Source organism: Sturnus vulgaris, chromosome 22 (assembly GCF_052056855.1).
Source record: "Sturnus vulgaris isolate bStuVul1 chromosome 22, bStuVul1.hap1, whole genome shotgun sequence".
NCBI lineage: Eukaryota > Metazoa > Chordata > Aves > Passeriformes > Sturnidae > Sturnus > Sturnus vulgaris.
Genome location: NC_142264.1, coordinates 4754642 through 4773809, shown reverse-complemented (window position 1 = coordinate 4773809; position 19168 = coordinate 4754642). Strand labels below are relative to the sequence as shown.

General features: G+C 43.8%; 1 protein-coding gene across 1 annotated transcript in view; it reads left to right on the top strand.

Annotated features, from left to right (window-relative positions):
* The first annotated feature begins 4132 nt into the window (after positions 1-4132).
* The window catches only part of ABL1 (ABL proto-oncogene 1, non-receptor tyrosine kinase), a 77080-nt gene continuing 62044 nt past the window's right edge, over positions 4133-19168 (top strand). Inside the window, exon 1 of the mRNA XM_014873227.2 lies at positions 4133-4852. Within this exon, the coding sequence (XP_014728713.2) occupies positions 4717-4852 (136 nt within the window). The 5' untranslated portion in view covers positions 4133-4716. The remainder of the gene's footprint in view (positions 4853-19168) is intronic.

Genomic DNA, 19168 nt, shown 5'->3' with positions numbered 1-19168 from the left:
TTTTAAACTCAAGAACAGCTGCTAGTGAGGTTTGGTTGTGGATCTTTCCTGATGGGAGAGAACCAAAGGCCTCAGTATTTTCCCCTGTTACCATGAGGGGTAATTACTGATCTTTCCACATTCAGCCAGTGCAGTGCCAAGACCTAAATTCTGTAACAAGGCTTCAGCAAGGTCATTGCTGGCAGCTCCTGCAACCCCATCCAGCAGAGCTCTGCAAACCAGCAGGTAACAGCAAACCAGCAACAGCAGTGTCCCCTGAAATTCTTGAAATAGTCTGTGGGATTTCACTGGGCAAGTTTTAAGCAGGGTGAAAAGGAAGAAACTATGGGTTCTCTGGTTTAAGAAAAAAAAAAAGTAGTTGAAAGCAGGGTGGGAAAAACCTAGTAAGTGTTCATTTTTATTTGGGGAACTAAAAGCCCCATGCAGGCATTAAAACAGCTGAGACCAACCTGATTTCTTCATTCACCAGTGTCTGACACTGTTTGTAAAGCAGCTGTAGCACCTCCTGTGCTGCTTACTCCAGGGTTAATACATGGTGCAGTTATGCTCAGAAGTGCAGTTGGTAACTAGCTCCCTTGCTGGTGTGTGTTGCCTGTAGGAATGAGAATACAACATCATTCATCTGTAGGAAGAATTTTCTTGTTACTTGGTGCCAGTGTTCGTGTACTAATAGGAAGCATTCCTTTACTCCTAGGAATAACCACTGAGATTTAAAATTTGTGCTAATGGGTTATTAATCCAATTACTGCTGCTTATTGCATTACTTCTGTACCAGCCGTGCACAGTTTTGCTGTTCAGCTGAGAGTGGTACAAATAAAAAGCTTTGTGTGGACCTGAGAAGAGACTGAAATCCCACTGAGATTAGAGACATCTTGAAATGTTTCTCTCAGGTTCCTGAGGACTGTTAATTAACATGCTAAGTTTTACTATCTGGTGAAGAGATTGAAGCTTTTAAGATATTGTTATGGAGAAAATATCACTGCAGCTGTTGGATGAGAACCCACACTTTAATGGGAGGTAAACAGAAAAAGTACTGAAGTATCTCTTAGGAAAAAATAAGGATGTACACCGGCTTGACTGAAAAAATACTCTGTAGCCTTTTTTTTTTTTAATCTTGTTCTGTATTCACACAACTTTTCTGTCTCTGCCTTCTCTAACAATTTCTGCATCTACTGGGCAACTTCTAAGTTTAACATGAGAGTCATGTTCACAAAAACTGGCAGCAGGGTTGGGGACAGAAAATGTAATACCCTTCAGGAAGGGGAAGAAGGCAGGTATCTGGCTGTAACATTTTGGAGTGACCAGCTGACTCATCTGCCTGTGTATTGTCCCACATTAACTACAGCAGTGCTCTGGGAAACAGGAAATGCTTTTGGAGAAACTGCTGAGCGGAAAGAGGCTGGGAACTGCTGGCAAAGAACCTGCCACACTTTGCTGCTTATGATTGCACAGCGTCAGAAGGAATAACTGCCTGTTGGCCTGAATGGTAAATTCACCTGGTCTGTTAAATCTGCACAAATCTCAGCCAAGCCATGGAAAAGAATACTTACAGCCTGTACTGTCCACAGCACATCCCTGGAAGTGTTCAAGGACAGGTTGGATGGGGCTTGGAGGAACCTGATCTAGCTGAAGATGTCCCTACCTGTGGAAGGGGGGTGGAACATTAGGGTCTTTAGGGTCCCCTCCAACCCAAACAATTCTGTGATTCTATGAGATCCTGCATATTTGCAATTATTTTGCTTAATTTGGTGAAGGTTTTTCTGAACATTGTGGACCCACAGTTGTCTTCTGGAATTTACTCTGTTTCAGCCCTGCCATGGTAGGAAAGATCCTCCAGGATGCTCCAGTTAGACCCAGAAGAGAGGAACTTTTTCAGTGCAGAATGTTTGGTACTGGGTTTTGTAACAAATTTCTCTTGGGCTGTTTGCCCTGTGCTGACAGCTTCATTTCCTCACTTTCCTTCAATCCATGGGAGCCAAGCTGGGGTTGTATCACCTCGGTGAGAAGCTGATCTCCATTACTGAGATAAACCTGGAGAAATTCTGCAGAGTTCAAGAGATGTCGCCCTGGATTTGTCTCAGCACAATGTACCAGAATTTCTCTCTCCTGTGTGAGTGTGTGTGCAGCACAACCAGCCTCAGTACCTTCAACTTGAGCCATTGATGGAGAAATCCAATAGAAATGGTTTGAGCTCAGTCTCCTGACTAAGAATTAGTGATGTAGGAGCAGTCTGGCACAGCAGAGATGGAGGATCCTGCAGGGCTATATGAAGTGCTACATTTTGGATGCTATTGTTAAAGGATAAAAAATACAGGTCTGCCAGAGACCTTGAATATGGCGTAGGAGACACGGAGTGTGTTTGGATTTGTCACAAGGGAGGAGTCAGTATAAACAAGCTGCTCTGTGTCCAGATGGTTGCCCTGAGCAGGAGACTACAGCACAGAATTGCAATTGTGTGCTCTCCTGTTGTTGAGTGGGAGCAACCACAGACCTTTGACCAAAACACCCTGACCTCAAGCTGCTGCCTTGACCCTCTTCTATCCCCAAGGTGAACAGGAGAATGTATGAAAAACTAAATATCTTCAGCACGACGGTCTGCTCTTTAGCGCAGGGAACTCTCAGTGTCTGCTGAAGATTTTGGGGGTTTAACTCCATCTTTGTATCAAATGGTGTACAAAAATAGGTCAATAAAACATTTTTTTCAATTGTCATTGGCCTCTATGGCTGGTTTGGGTATCAAGTTCTGTGTATGGTGAGAGCATTGATAATGAAGTCCTTTGTGCAAGCAGGGTGACAGATTCCTGGTGTGCACACAGCTGATCCAGCAAAGATCTCCTCTTCCCTGTCCATCTCTGCAAGCATCCAAGGTCCAGAGCTGGCCAGAGGCTCCGAGACCCCTGCAGAGTCAGATCTGTGGGAAAACAACTCGGGCGGCCCTTCTAAAGAGATAAGGGATTTCACACAAGCTTTTTGGGGACTTTTCACAGTTTTTTTTTTCACAGAATCACAGATTAGTTGGGGTTGGAAGGGATCTCTGGAAATCATCCTGTCCAACCCCCCTGGCACGGCAGGGTCACCTGGAGCAGGTGACACAGGAATGCACCCAGGTGGGTTTGGAATGTCTCCAGAGTGGGAGACTCCACGCCATCCCTGGACACCTGTTCCAGAGCTCTGCCATCCTCAACCTAAACAAGTTCTTCTTCATGCTGAGGGGAAACTTTGTGTTTTAGTTTATGGTCATTGCTCCTCATCCTGTCACTGGGCACCACTGAAGAGAATCCGGCACTGACTTGACATCTCTTGGAGATATTTACACGGATTGCTGAGATCCCATCTCAGCCTTCCCTACTCCAGACTTTGCCCAGCTCCCGCAGTGTCTTCTCAGCAGAAAGATGCTCCAGCCCCGAATCCCCTCGGTGCCCTCCCCAGGACCCTCTCCAGCCCCGAATCCCCTCGGTGCCCTCCTCAGGACCCTCTCCAGCCCCTCCCTGCCCATTCTCTCGTGAGGAGCCCAGCACAGGGCACAGCACTCCAGATGTGCCTCACCCGGGCCGAGCAAAGGCAGCATCCCCTCCCTCGCCCTGCCGGCCCCGCTCCTCGGAGCCTTCTCCCCGGGCCCCCCGCTGCCCTTCCCCGCCCGGCCGGTCCCTGCAGCCGCAGCGGGGCCGGCATCGGGCAGCGCCGGGCGGGAGGCGCAGGCGGCGGAGGAGGAGGGGCCGGAAGGGGATGTGACCGCCCGCCCGCCGGCCCGGGGGTTCCGGGATCTCCCTCGCCTCCTCCGCCGCCCCCCGCCAGTCCCGCAGCCCCGGGCTACCCGCGGCCCCTCGCCCCGCTCCCGCCGGGCTCCTCTCCCGCCCTCCCGGGGATGCGGCCGGCGCGGTCCCCCCCGCCCGCTCTGGCTCGGCTGCTGGGCAGGACCCGGCCTCCCGGAGCTCCCCGGCCTCGCAGCCCCGCGCCCGGCTCCGCCTGAGGCAGCAGCGGGCACGGGGCGCCGGCCCGGCCGCCCCAGCGCTGCTCCGACACCGCCATGGCCCCGCCGGGCCCCGCGGCCCCGAGGTAGCGGCGGTGGAAGGAGCCGAAGCGCCGTGACCGAGGAGCCTCCCGTGCCATCCCCGCAGCCCAGGGACCGTGCGGAGCCCACCCGGAGCTGCTGCTGCTGCTGCTTCGCCCGGAGAGCTGACATGGTTCCAGCGCACCTGACCCTGCTGCACTTCTGCGATACTTGAAGCCAAGTCCGTGGCTCTTTTGGCCTTTGCTAACTCAATGCTATGCAAAAGAAAAGGAGGAAAAAAAAAAAGAAACCCTGACACTAGTTGTGGTGGGAATGGCTGTTTCCTGCCCTGGGTGAGCCCATGTGTGGTTTCTTGTTTGTGAGATGAACTGATTCTCCTTTACCCGGTGGAAGACACGCTGCATATGGCAACCTGAAACTTTGGTAATGCTTGGTCATTGCTGAGCGGTTGGAACTTTTACTCGTTTAATTTTACTTTTTTTTTTTCCATAAAGTCACCTAAAGAGCCTTGTTGCTGTCTTCAGGAGCATTGGAGGAATTTGTCTTAATTCTTCACCTCAAGTGACTTTATCCCACTGTGAGTGCAGCCAGTGCACCCACCTAAATACCTTCTCCTTCAAAACTCCTTCCCAGCCTGGAAGATCAGGGATCACAGAGTTCTTCAGAAACTTCTCGTCCTGGGAAAGGCTGCCCATAGTTACTTTATGGGGCAGCAGCCTGGAAAAGTTCTTGGGGACCAAAGGAGGCCAAGTCTGCCTGCCCTGCACTTCATCAAAGGAGCAGGGAAGAAGGAGTCATCAAGGCATGCGGGCCCACACTGCAACGTCTTCGTGGAACATGGTGAGAAGTTTCTATTGGTGTTTGGTTTAATTTTGGTTTGCTGAGCTAGGTACAGTGTGGATTTATTCAAGACCATGGAGCAGATACGGACAGACATGTGCTTTATGGAAGTGTTGTTTTCTTTCCTTTGCTGCTTAATGCAAATCTTCTGTGATTGTTTATTAAGAAAGTACTTGGGTCAGATTGCTTGAAACCTGGGGAGAGGTTATTGTACAGCTAAAGGTGAAATGCAAGGAAGTAACTTTTTAACATTGCACAAGTTTCTCATTTCTGCCTTGGTTATGTTCTGATTTGCAGTCTGGGGAAGTGTTTGATCATTTTTGAGTTGTCTGTGTCACAGTACACAGCAGCCTCAGCCGGTGGTGATGCTGTGGTCAGTGACAGGTGGTCTTTAATTATTTTTGCCGAAGGGACTTTGCTACTTGGAAGGGAAAGAAAACCCTTATTTTGGAAAGTTTGTGAACTTCCTGCTGTTGTGAAAATATGATGCATTTGGAACATCTTTACTTAGTGGTTTCTCATAGCTGGTTAAACCTTTTTCCTGTGCTGTGATGGATTGAAGTGGTAGAGGCCAAAAGTTTGGGGTAGAGCAGCTTCCTTGCTGGCCTTCTGCAAAGTATGGGGGGAGCTCAGAATCTCAGGAAAGAAGACAGATGAAAAACTCGGCAGGACTCAGAGGTAGATTTGGTAACTGCATCAAATTCTTCCTTAAACAACAAAAAACAATCAACCAAACAAAAACCCTCCAAAAACACCCAGTAAACTGGAGGCATCTCTACACAAGTGAGGTGCAGAAATGCATTGTTTTGCTTAAACTCTTTGGAGTAATCCTTGCTTTTTGCACAACACTTTTAAAATGCTGATGTTCTTTGAGATGACTGCTTCTGGCTACTGTCTTTGGCTGGAGAATGTGTCTTTGACAAAGCTTCTGCAGCAGTTTTGTCCTGTAGAGGAAGTTTATCTGTGAACAAAACAAAACTGCATCTGTAATCTTCATATAACTAAAAATTGAAATATTTGCTGTGTCTGAGAATGCGATCTAGTTAGAGGAAAAGTTTTGATTTATTCTTACTTTTTAAGGGCTTTCAAACTTTCTCATTCTTTGTTGAACACTGCAGAGAATTTCTTGGGCCCTTCTAGAAACATAGAGCACTCCTATGTTTATACCGCTCTGCTGAAACACTGTTTTGAGTTGCTTCAGTGTTTTATTTTCCCATGCAATGTTTGTGCATTGAAGAAACTTGAAGTAATTAAGGGAAGGTTAGAGAATATCAAGGCTAACTTGGCCCTCTGATGTTCTTGCTTTCAGTCCAGTGATATATCCACTCCTCCACCTCCAGTTTGGTTCCCGCTTTTATTACTTTGGACAGAGTTTCAAGGTCAGATGAGCTACAACCAGAGCACTTGCTGCAAGCAATACAATATTCTTAGTCCCTTTGGTGTTTTGCTGTAGCAGAAAAGCCAGAAACGTTCTTTTTTTGATCATCTAACAGCAATAGGCAGATGGTAACTTCTTGCCAGTGTGACCTGAGGTCAGCAGATCCCAGCACATTCACGAGGAAAAATGGCATCTCTAATGTCCGTGTGCCATATGTCCACAAGAGACCTTGGTGTCTTGATTTAGAAAAGAATAAACTTGAAAGAGGACATCAGGGCTAGGGCATCTGTTGAGAGAACTGCAAAAGATCAGCCTCACTTATACACATGAGGGAAAGTTTCTTCCTTTGAGTGGATGAAAAGGTTCTTCCAAGTCCTGGCAGTAGAAGGCAGTGCCCCCGTTGTTTATTCAGCTCTCTCCTGAGTTTGGGCTGCTCCTGTCCTGAAAAATACCGTGTTAAAAATCTGGACAAATTAAGAGGGAACAAAATTCTTCCTTTTCCTTTCAGTAATTTGCCTTAGAAATACATAGACTGACATACCTAATAATTAATGGACAGGTCAGTATTTAATGCCTTCAGTTCTATTCAATTATTGTGCCATGGGCTGTAGTTCATAAAAATAAGATTGGTGTTTTTTCAGGGCTTAAATGTTTGCATGTTTCCCTTTCAGTACTGTCATTACACAGTTTCTTCTAAATACCAAACACTGTATCTGGTTTCTCTGTCACACTGTGGGAACTAGTTTGTCCCGGGAAAATCATGTTTCTGGCTTTTCATAACTAAGAAATGCTTAAGGAGAAATTCCATGGTGGGCTAGGCTACTTAACCCCCTAGAGACAGGTGGATTCTTAAATGTACTTGTCTGAAGTTCTTGTGTATTAAAGCCCATGATAAATAAAAGAAGCAGAACTTTTGGTAGCAGGGCTCTCCTTTTAGGGTTGTGTTTTTAGAAAGAGATTCATGATCCTGTTTTGGTGGCACCATTACCTGTGAAGTTCTACTGAGGCTCATTCAGCAGGCACTTAGTGGAAGATATGGATTGCTTCAGATTTTGGCTGAAAGGGTTAGTGAATATTACTGAAATTTCCTGAAATAACTTTCAGGAAAGTAATTCCATTTCTCGGTCGTCGCACTCTCCAGAGCACCCAAAGCAACACATCGAGAGGTTTCTGAAAAGCCAAGGAGGCAACTGGCCAGAAATCAGCTCTGCTGGTGCTCAAATGTTCTGTGAGAATAATGCAGAAAGGCTCTAAATTTTGTCATGAGCTGACAACTGAGGAGTGCCTTAAGGGGAAAGAAGTAATCTATGGGCAAGTTTTGGGCTTCTCTCTTTGTGCTGTTGTTTTCCCCATGGAGTTCATGCTCGTGTCGTTACCCTGGGCAGCAGAGTAGCCCTTGCTGGGATTTTACAAATTTACCCTGATGCAGATTACTCCAGCTCACAGTTTGCTTGCAAGCTTGAACTTGAGAGGAATTATAAAGGCAAAGTTTGCTTCTTTCTCTCTGCTTTTCTTGGTGAGAAATGAGTCTATAGTCACTGCTTTTTGGGGATATCCAACTGAGAAAAAAAGTGTGGTCAGTAGACAGAAATACTCGCTCAGTGCACCTTGAAATTTGCACACTGGTTTATGTTGTGCCTTTCCAGAATGTTAATTTCGACAAAACTCAGACTTCTGAAAAGAAAGGTGTGTTCTCAGAGGGCTCAGCTCTGATCCCAGGGTTGGCAGGAGTTGACTGGAGTGACTGGCAAACACCACACCTTCTCTGACTGTCTCAAGGAGGTGCTGCTGTGCTAAATGATGAGCAGAACCCTGAAGCATGTTCATGGAACAGTATCTCCAAGCAAAAGCAGCACTTGAAGGCTGAAAAAATGAACTCTAACCATTACGTACATGATGCTGAGATGAGGAAGAGATTGATAAAGCACTCAGACTGAAATGGCCTTTTCATAGTCTTTAATAGTGATAAAATGTGGTCTTAGAGTTTCTTTTCCAGCAGGTGAGTGATAGGGAATCTTAAATGAGCTGTTTACCTCACTGTAAAGAGAGATAAACTGCAGAACTGCATCCATTTTTCTTATATCTTTAGTGCTGAATATAGCTGAAGTCAGCCAGCTACAATCTCTGTCATATTAGATCTGAATTCTTTTTCTTACAAGGGTGCTGAAAGTTTTACTGCCTTAATTAGGAAGCAATTGTGCAAAATGGATCTATAGCACCAGCTTGCCACAGCTGCCAGTTGGAGATGTGCCCTATACAGTTCACTGTGAGGAAAAATCCCAACAATTAAAAGTACCATTTCCTACATTATTGATTAAAAATAAATTTTAAGGGTCTTTGCATTTAATAAACTATCTTGTTTTATGCTGTCGAGTTTCAAGTTTCAAGTACTTGAATTGTGAAAATGAATAAATTACATTATAATCTAGTTCCAAGCATATCCTGGGCTCATCCTGCAGTGTGGGCAGCAGGGCAAGGGGGAAGAATCTTCCCTCCTCTACTCCACTGTGCTGAGACCCCTCCTGCAGTGCTGTCTCCGGCATGGGAAGGACATGGAGCTGTTGGAAAGAGTCCAGAGAAGGCCATGGAGATGCTCCAAGGGCTGGAGCCCTCTACTCTGGAGACAGCTGGGAGTGTTTAGCTCAGAGAAAGCTCCAGGGAGAGCTCAGAGCTCCTTTCAGTGCCTAAACAGGCTCCAAGAGAGCTGGAGAGGGACTTTGGACAAGGGTCTGAAGTGACAGGATGCAGGGAATGGCTTTAAACTGGCTGAGGGCAGATTAGATATCCAGAAGAGATTCTTCCCTGTGAGAGTGGAGAGGCCCTGGCACAGGTTCCCAGAGAATCTTCAAGGTCTGATTCTTGTACTCATTATCCTTTATCCTACAGGTGAGCTCAATATGTCTTCCTTATCTGCAATATATATTTATTAGATAGCCAATTGCCCATACATGGAAATGATTTAAATGGGACTCCTTCCATATTAGAACTGTTTCTTCAAACCCATGTACTTAAAACCCCTGCATTTATCTCTTTCCATTGTACCTCAGGGCATTTTTATACTCTGTCTCTGCTTCACTAACTGCAAAACCTGAGACTTCAAAGAAACTGCTTTACTACTCCTAACTCCACTTTAGACCATTCACCTGAAACTGGATCATTAGCACCAGCCTAATTGGAGGCCATTTTTTAGATTCTGCCTTCAGTATTTCGGGTTTTCATTCTGAACTGAGAAAACTTTCTTTGTTGTAAGGCTGGAGATTTGGCAGCTCCCAAATTTCAATTTCCATCTCTATTAGGAATAACTTATCCTCAGCTTTTGGGATCATTGCTTGTGTGTCCAACTTCACTGTGCCTCATATTAGCTTGGTTAATGCTGACATCTGCTGCATGCTGAATGCAGATTTGTTTACTGCCTCTGACTATATCCCTTTTCATCATAAAAATCACTTGCTGTATTTTTTCCTGCTCCAATTATCAAATGCCATTAGGTTTTGCTAAGAAGCTCTTCTACAGAACTTGATCTGTGGTTGGAATATGTTTGGAAAGAGACCTAAGACTTTCTAAACTGCTTTTCCACAGGCCGAGGTGGATGATGATGATGGGGAAAGGCTAATCCCTTTCCTGGCCAAAAGCAGTTCTGTTCTATGCACTGACTAATCTTTGATAACTTGCCATATTTAAGCAGTTGATCTCCTTCATGACAAATAGGTAGTGGTTGCTCATATGCCAGATTTTCATTAACAGATTATGCTAGTTCTGCATTCTTATTTACAAATTTTAATAGGAAGGCTATGGTGGAAAATCAGGACAGGGAGGCAAGAGAAAACTTCAGGGTATTAACATAGAAATCTTTCCTTATAGGCGATCATCTCTTTCAGCACACTTCAACATTTACCACCAAACTCGCAGTATTTTACATTGGAAAGTTTAAATCTTAAGCTTGAAAGTGAGGAGTTGACACAGTCCTGTTGCTGAGAGTCCTGAGTTTTATCCCTGCTGCTCTCAGTGTCAGGCTCTGTGGCATGTAGCAAATCACGAGAGTGCAGAAAGGTGAAAATGGCCTTGGAAAGTCTTGTCCTGTTGACTGTCACTTTAGGGTGGGGATGCTCTTGGGTTGTGCCTTGGAACAACAGGGATGTTTCCAGCTGTGCTTGTAGGAACTGTGATAAAGCAGGCAAGAAATAATTGGGAGAGCGTTTTGATAGCCCTGGTGTGGATGGGACTGTAACCAGTGCCTTGGCAGCTGCCGAGTGAGCAATGCTCTGAGCTGGCACCAGGCAGTGGGGATGCAGAGCTGCACGAGTTAGGTCCAGCTCTTAACACCCAGCTGATACCAGTGCTGTGTTCAGTAAAGGTTCACAGCACCCTGCTGTGAGTTTTGGGCCCTGTTTGGAGTGTTTCAGCATTGCCAGGACATTCCTGCAGCTCCATCAGTGTGTGTGACCCACCCTGTAAAGTTAAAAACCTGGGTGGCTGTGCTACTGTGTGGGTGGACATTGGGCGTGTTGCAGGTGCTATCTCTTTCAGCTGTATAAAACACTCTGATTTGCATTTACAAAGACTGGAGGAAGTGTTTGAAACACCGGTGACCTTCTGGAATATTTTTGCAGATGGACTTTGCTTTCCTTTTTCTTTTGGCTGCCTTCTCTCTGCGGTGTGTGTTAAGAGCTGTGTGAGGAGCACCAGTGTCTGCACCCAGCAGCATTCTGTCAGTTCAGCCATGCTGTGCCATTCTTGTAGAATGTAGAAGCAGTTATTCTCCTTGTAAAAGGTCTGTTGTGAATCCCAGAAGTCCTTTGCTGTAGGAACATCCAGAGCAGTTCCAGCACAAGTGAGAGGGACTCTTGCTTCTTTGCTTCTGTGACTCTTATCAGTCAGCTCTTACTCTGCTTTATGTTGATTGAAGATCAATCTAAACAATCTGTAGAGGTTACTAATTTGCTTCCCAGAGTGTCCATTTAATTGGTTTAAGGAGGATTCTTGGGCAAAAAGGTAATGAACATTCAATTTTAGTGAGTAAAGCTGCCTAAGGCAATTCTTTCTTTAGTTCTTAAATAAATTAGTTCTTAACTTTGGTCTTTCTTTAAACTTCTGTGTTTAATGCCAGTGTTGCACTTAGATATTAAGCATAAATTTTTGTGAGGTGGTTGGAAGTTTCATCGTGCTTGTGGCAAAATTTGATATAATTCTGCTATAATGGTGTGTTGTGCTCTGGGAGGGGTCCCTTTCTACACATCGTGTAATGCCGAGGCAAGTGTATCCTGAATACCAGCTTGCTTCAGCTTTTGCTTAAGTACTTTCTGAAATTAGTGTTGAAATTAGATTTAGGGGTTTTTTTTGTGTGTTTTCTTCTTCCCCAGCATTTTTTCCTGGCTGTTACCAGCTGGGTTGTGAAAAGTAGGAGCTTGCTTTTATGCAGAGTGATTGCTGCTAATTTACATGGATGCAAGCAAGCTCATCATTCTTTCATGAGTGAGGAGGCTGCTTGATTTATGTTGTGTCATCTCTGAGCACTGTTTTTACCTAATGAATAGAGTTTCACAACAGATTATTAATCATTAAGACTTTAGTTTCAGCATGTGTATTAAAGAATCAATATTGCTACATGTTGCCTGCCTTGAGAAGCTGCTTATCCATTAGCGTTGCTTTTCTAAGGCATTCTGGTACATTTATCATTTTGGCTGACTTATTCCTGCCACGTCTTCCCAGGGCCCGAGCTGTGTCCAGCCTGCCTCTCTAGATTCCTCCTTTGAAGTGCTGTCTGAGCAGTAGCAAAGGTTGTTCGGTCCAGTCTCTCCTTAGAGCTCATGAAATAGTAAAAGGCTGAACCTTCCTCTGCTGTGGTTTGCACTCCACATTTGCATCAAAGAGGGAGTGATGTCCCCAGAAAGTGGGAATAACGTGTGATGAAGACTGTATGGAATTACATACTCTGCTGGCTGTTAAATGGCCGGGTTTTGGATGGCAAGGCGTGCTGGAGGACAGGATTCCCCCGTTCCCTGTCCAATGTCCATCTCTGCTGGAAGTACAGAGTGACCTGGGCATGTTCCCTGCATTTCCCGTCACGCTGGTGCTGTAGAGGAGGAAATTTCACTTGCTCTGCACATCCAGAATCTCCCAAAACACACTCGACAAGAGCTGTGTCAGGTGTTGTAGTGACCCCAGTGACTGGTCTCCTGCCATTCCACACCTGGGGGAGCCCACGGCTATTTCATGGCCTTTTTTGTGTGTGTGCCTTCCCAGAATAAACAAGGTTGTTTTTCCAGAGGCTGAATGTGTGAATGGTAGTGGGATAAGGACATGGAAACTTGAAATAGGAAATTCCTTGGGGTTTCAGGAAATGTTTGCTCTGTCATTCGTGTTCAAGTTGCCCAAATTCAAAGGCTGCTTGTTTTAGGTTGTGCCTCGTTTAACATACCTGGTGAAGGGCTGCTCCCAGGTTCTCAGTTCCTGGTCTGACCACAGAGGGTTATCACAGGGAAACACAACTGTTTTCACTTGGAGTTTTGTGAATAAAATGAGAGAATTAATTTAAAGTGTTTAAAATTATTTACATAATTAAAATTTAAGCTTTATTACAGAGGTGTAAAGCAAATGAAACTGTTATTTGGGGCACTGGCCACCAGATGTCTTCTGTGACTCTTCACTAACTTACTCTGATTAAAATAATCCCTACAGTGAGAATAGTCTTGGAAATGAGCAAAAGTTTAATGGTGAGAACCAGGGTCAGAAGTGACAACTGTGAATTTCAGAAGTAGTGGCTGTCAGGTCTTTTTAGATACTATTAGAACCTGTAATCTTTGTGTGCTTGCTTGCTGATGAAAAAAAGGTTGGTAGGTGATGTTTGCTTTCACTGTTAATGGGAAAATCTTGCTCCCTCATCTCGTCAAGCTCCATTTCAGCCCATTCTTTGGTTAAAAAATAAAAAAAATAGTTTTCAGTTCTGCCTTCCTTTTCACTTATTGATGTCTTCTGCATTTGCTCCAATTCCCCTACGTCTTTTGTTATGCTGCACTGACTTTTAGAAAATAGAAATACTTTCCTAATATTAATATTAAATATCAGATTACTCTCAGTGTAGAAATTGATTTGGTAAATCCTCTTGTAGCACTGAGTTCAGCATTTGTGAACATGAGCTTTTTATGGCAAGGATGCTCAGGGAGTATCTGGAAACAAATTCAGCCTGTGACATTTATTTATACAGTTGGTGTTGTCTGAGTGTCAGAATTACTCTCACAGAGCTAATTGTGGAGTTAAATTGTTATGAAGTCATAACAATGCTTACAAAAGCAAAGCTGTAATCTAGTAATACTCTATTTTACTGAAATCTCTTTTGCGTGGGAGAATTTTATAATAAAGATTTAGTGTATCTAGCAAAATAGTTTAAGCTATAAATATGTATGTGTGAATGGGGTTTTATTTTTATTATTTTTTATTGGCTCTAAGTTATTTTCATTCCTGATAAATCTAACAACACATAATGTTAATTTAAAAACTACATCCCATTTTAGCCTGAATAACTGGAGCAGCTATTAGAGCTATTGTTGTCTGGCTGCACCTCATGTTTGCAAATAACTTAGGAAAGCTCAAATGAAAAGTTCTGAATAAATGCCAAGCTGTTATTTCTTCTTTAATATATTTGGCTGGATGGATAAGAAGCTGCATTTGAAAGTGTCTGCAATCAAACTGTTACTTCTTACAAGACTTACTGATGGATTGCACTAAATGTGTTTGCTATATACATTTTTCTGTCCTCAGTGTGCTGCTATTAAATAGAAAATAGGTGTCCTTTACAGGAAATGAACTGGAGGGAAGACAAAGCTCTTCCCATCATTTGATACTGCTGATGTTCATATAGAAGCTGTAATTTCCCTGGGCTCTGCAGATTGTCTGTTATGTCTAAATAGTGCCTCCCACACAGAGGTTTGGATGTCAAGGTGCTATCATGTTTCAGGTATTAAATAGTAATTATTGTTATGAGGTGATCACATAAGTGTAAGCGTTGCTCAACCTTTCAAATTCCATGTCATTAAGGAAAAAAAAATGTGTTGGGGAAGCTTCAGTCTAATTTAGCCCTCACTGTGAGAACTGCTGGTGGTTTTTACCTTGCTCTTGCTGAAAAGTAGGATAAAAAAGGGTTTTCATGACCACTAGTACATCACTGGATGTGGTGTGGGTTGTTGTGCTCGTGAAATACAACTTGGAGACATAATCTGGGATTAATTCTGGACTTGCTGCAGCAGTGGGTCTGGAGAGGGCCAAATCCTGAAGGCTGTGGCTGCTTAGCAAAATGTACCGAGCTACCTCTTAAGTAGGTAATATTTTGAGCCAAGCAAAAGGAAGAATTAGAATAATAAAGGTTGGATTTTTTGGAGGCAAATGCTCGCTTGAAATGCTAATATAATCATCTTGGTGACTGCAGTTTTGCCTCTGCAAAGCAAAGGCAGTGCATGACATTTCATTGAAGAGCTGCTGCAATGTTGATAAGCCGACCTCTCCTGAGAGGAATTGTGAACTTCACTGAGCAGCAGCGTGCCTTTGTAATTGTGGTTAAAAAACACAGGATTTGAAAAACATTAAATGAAAATAGATCCGTGCTGCATTTATTATCAGGTAAGGATTCAAAGAACCGTGCAATGTTAACTTGAAATATTTGCATTCCACTCTTAGGAATAAGTAGCACAAATCCAGTGAGGTGTTTTTGCTCTAATTTGTTAACTTGGGTTACTTTCCCCCAGAAAAGTGAGTATTGCATTGTGTTGGCCATGTCCACATCATTTAGTCCTGACTAATATTTAGTCCTGGCATTAAAATCATCGAGGTGAAAGTCACAGACACCAACAGAGCAGTTGCTTTCCAGCTCAGACATCTGTGTCATCTGCAGTGTTCCCCGGTTAGGAAGTGGTGGGCTTCAGCAGGGCTGGGGATGATGTGGAGCCCTTGGAATGAGACAAATTCCATGGCCATGGACAGCCTTAATCACCCTGGAATTGATGCACCCCAGTGCCCTGAGTCACAGCAGTGGCAGAACTTGGCCAGGTGGATGCTGTGGCTGAAATGGGGACATCACCAGTGAGCCAATTCTGCAGTAACTACACTGAGTGGTAGCCAAAGTGCTTGGTTGGGCTGAAATATCTACTTTTAAATTGCTCCATGGATGTCACAGTTTTTTTAAAATTCTGGATTTAGAAGGAAGGTGGCTCTTCTGTGGTTATGAGGCTTTCATCTTCTGAAGCTGTATTTCAGAAAGTTGATGTGCTGCTTGTGAAATGCTCCCCTAAGGCAAACAAGCCCTTTGGGGAGAGGGACTGAGGGCTGGAGTGAATCAAACAGGCATTTTACATTTCAATTATTAATACAGTACTTTTTATGATTCTCAAATTGGAATTGCTAGCAGCTGAATTTTAAAAATGTACAAACTTCTAAAATTTTTAGGAGTAAAACTAACCCTTTGCAAGTAAAGGTGCTGTCTTCCACTCCAAGACCTCTTTACTACAATCTTACACAATCACAGTTGGATTTGAGTTCTCTTTATGTTGCTGCAGTGTGTTCTGTTTGTATCCATGGTCAGCCTTGTGGAGGTGTCCATGAGGGATGAGTTGAGGGGAGCTCTGCAGCCTCCTCTGGAGAGTAAGGTCTTACCTGAGAGGACTCACACTCAAAAGGTAATTACAGGGTGCATTCCTGACTTGTCATCAAGTTCTGATTTATTTAAAATGGATCCAAATAAGCAATGCTATTAAAAGTTATTTTCACAAGGATGCCGAATGCAAAGCTGAACAAATGGATTCCTTTAGACTACAACAAATTGGATTAGAGTATGTTGGATGTTTCCCCTTGTGCCTCTCTCACTATTAAAAAAAGGTATTTAAAAAACCAATCTGAGTGCAATACTTTAGGCAAAAAAAGGGCGGAGGAGGAGATTCTGTGAGAGAGCTTTTGCTTTCTGTCACTGCACCTTCACCTTGCCTCCATGTTGTGATGGGTTTGGGGTGTGTGAATGCAGCTGCTGCCCAAACAAAGCCTCACAGGAGCCAGGGATGTTGGAATTCACCTCCTTATTCCACGCAGCACTTCTGACTCCTCTGGAGTACAAACCACCCGCCCTGACTCTTCATTTCAGAGGCTGCCGTGTCAGTCTGAGCAGCCAAGGTTTGTGGCTGTGCTGAGGGAATTGCTTTTAGCCTGGGCTCATACCTGGGACGTTTGATGAAGCTTTGGCTTGAGGAGCTGGCCTTGCCAGGGGTTGGCCTGGGGGTGTTTTATGAGATGCACAAGTAAAAGCAGATAGCAGGCATGGGGGAGGAGAGCCACGGAAATGTTCACGGCTTCTCCTGCTGCTGCGAGCCAGCCTGGGTGACAGAGCTCCTGTTACTGTGAGACCTCAGATCAGCCTCACACTGGGGGCTGTGGATCCTGCTTTCCCTCCTGCCTCCTCGGCTTTTCCTCTCACATCTGGCCCTTGCCCACAGCAGCGATGTGCTACCAAAAGCAGACCAAATAACACAGAAAGAAAAGCAGCTTTTTCTTTGCACCTGACATCAGTGTTATGTTGCAAAGAATAACTGAGGGTGGTTTTTTTATTTTTTTTTTTCAATCATTTCTCCTCCATGCTGGGGCTGTCCTTGGATAAGTAAAATGTATATTTTCAGGCTGGGTAATTGAGGTTTGTGTAGGCAGTGATTCCAGGGATGCACAGGTGCTGAGGCAGATGAAGTCCTGTGTTATTCCTTGTAGCAGGGAACAACATCACAGGTAGTTAACATGTACCTGCTTGGATTGTTCCTAAGTCAAAACCAGATCCTTTATCTTTTTGTTCTTTGTCATCATAAAGCTGCAAGTTCTTGCTCTATAACCCATATAAATTGGTAATAAGATTTCTTCATAGGAGGAAAAGAGGGTTGAAGGTGTGGAAAAGTTTGAAGGTCCTCAGAGATGGAATAGTTTGTGTTTGCTGGTTTAAATTGGAAGCTCTGCCTTTTGTACAGCTATTGATGCCAACATGGAATGCTATGCACGTTCATTTGGCTTTGATTTATTCATTGGAGTGGGGGAAGATTAAACTCTTCTTGGATAACACCTCTACTGATGCCAATCTTATAGCCACCCAAATTTGATCCTTTTTTATCCTCTGAAAATCTGTGTTGTATATCCCTGATATTTCACACTCATCTTGTAACTGCTCACCTTTTGTCTTCCAGTGTGCTAAAGCTGTTTATTTTTATTTGTTTTGATTATTTTGGGGTTGTTTGTTGTTGGCTTTCTTTGTCTCTATCAAATTGTTGCTTTTTCTCTTGGAGAAACAACTGTCCATTTCAAATTGGATCCTTTTGCAGGTTGAGTGATTGCTTTGTATTGTGTAAGACTATGGAAATCCTGCTGTTGAGCTGAAGCAACTGAAATCCTTGTTTAGAAAGGAAATAATAATTTCTTACTGCCGGCTCAAAAAGCTGTTGGCCTGCTCCTGCAGGTGACCTGCCAAGGATTTAGGAAAGAAAAATTGGATTTTATCCTCTTTTTTCCTGGTTTTAAGATAGTTAAAGCTGGCATGAAAAATGGTGGTTTTCAGAGAGGGGCTTTGTCTACCCAAAGCAGCAAAAAAGAGCAAACCTAATCTTTTTTTTCTTCTCAGGTCAGCTTTTAAGGTCTTGGATATATTAGCTTGGCATTGAAAATAGTATTTCTTTCTTTCTGCCCCATTAAGTAAAGGGAGATGACTGCTTTGCTCACTCAAATTGATATTTTGGCATCTTTCTATACTTGTTCCTTCTTGCTGCGTTTTGGGAAGATGGTCCTTTGAGATCGGCAGTGTCCTTTCTGGGACAGCTGGGCATAAAAGGCTGGTGGCATTTGGATAAGGTGACATCCAGATATCCCTGACATCCCTGCTCTCCTCTCCCACCACAGCCTGTGACTCTTGAGCTATTGATCACTGCTTCTGTAATTAAATATTCAAGTTGGAGTAACTCCTGAACAGCCTGATGGTAGAGAACACCTTTTCAGTCTCTAAGGTGCAAAATACCACCTGCAACAGCTCAGTGGAACCAGAAAATCAGACTTGTTCTTGGGAAACTTGCTTTTTAGCTTTCTTGATGAGATGGATCAAAGCTTTTAGCCAAACTCTTCTGTATGGCTGGATCATGCTGTCTGAAGGAAGCCTGAAGGATTATATGGACAGGAGGCTGTTGTGAGTTATAACAAGAAGCTTTGTTTTGAAAACGTGGTTTTTCCCCCTACATTGCAATTCCAGGGGATAGGGTTTAGATTTCCACTTTGTTCTCACCAGTTGTTGAGGCCTGACCTGGAGCTTGCTGGGAGGTTGGCAGTGTGATTGCAGCACTTTGGAGCAGGACAGACACTTGGGACTTCCAGTTCAAACACTTTCTCTCATCCAGCCTGCAGATTTTTATCTCTTTTAACAGTCACAGAAATTGAAGAAACAATGCACAGGTTCATGTCTCAGCAATTTCTCTTCTTCCATGAACCCTGACCAATGCAGTGATGGGAAAGAAAGAACATAATTGTAGCAAAATGTTATGTGTGTCTCCTTCATTCTGCAAAGCCTGTATTTTAGGGAAGATTGTATTCCTGGACTCAATAGTCCAGAAACATTGTCCTTCCATTTCCTCTACATTGTCTCTTTCCTACAAATATTATTTTCATAAGATGCAGTCTGAATTAATGCCTTCGTTATATATATATATGTCTTTTCTGTGTCATAAAATAACCATTCCAGCTGAGATCAAGTTCATCCTTCAGCATCCACATTCAAAGGAAAAGTCCTAAGGATTATCAAAAAGCTAAAGCTGGAGGAGGCCATCTTGCCTTGATGATCCTTCAGGCTTTGAGATTTTGGTTTGGAGCATTTGGTATTTTTTTTTACCTCATGTCTGGGGACATTTTATCATCCTCCTCTTTCCTGTTCCAAGCAATTACCA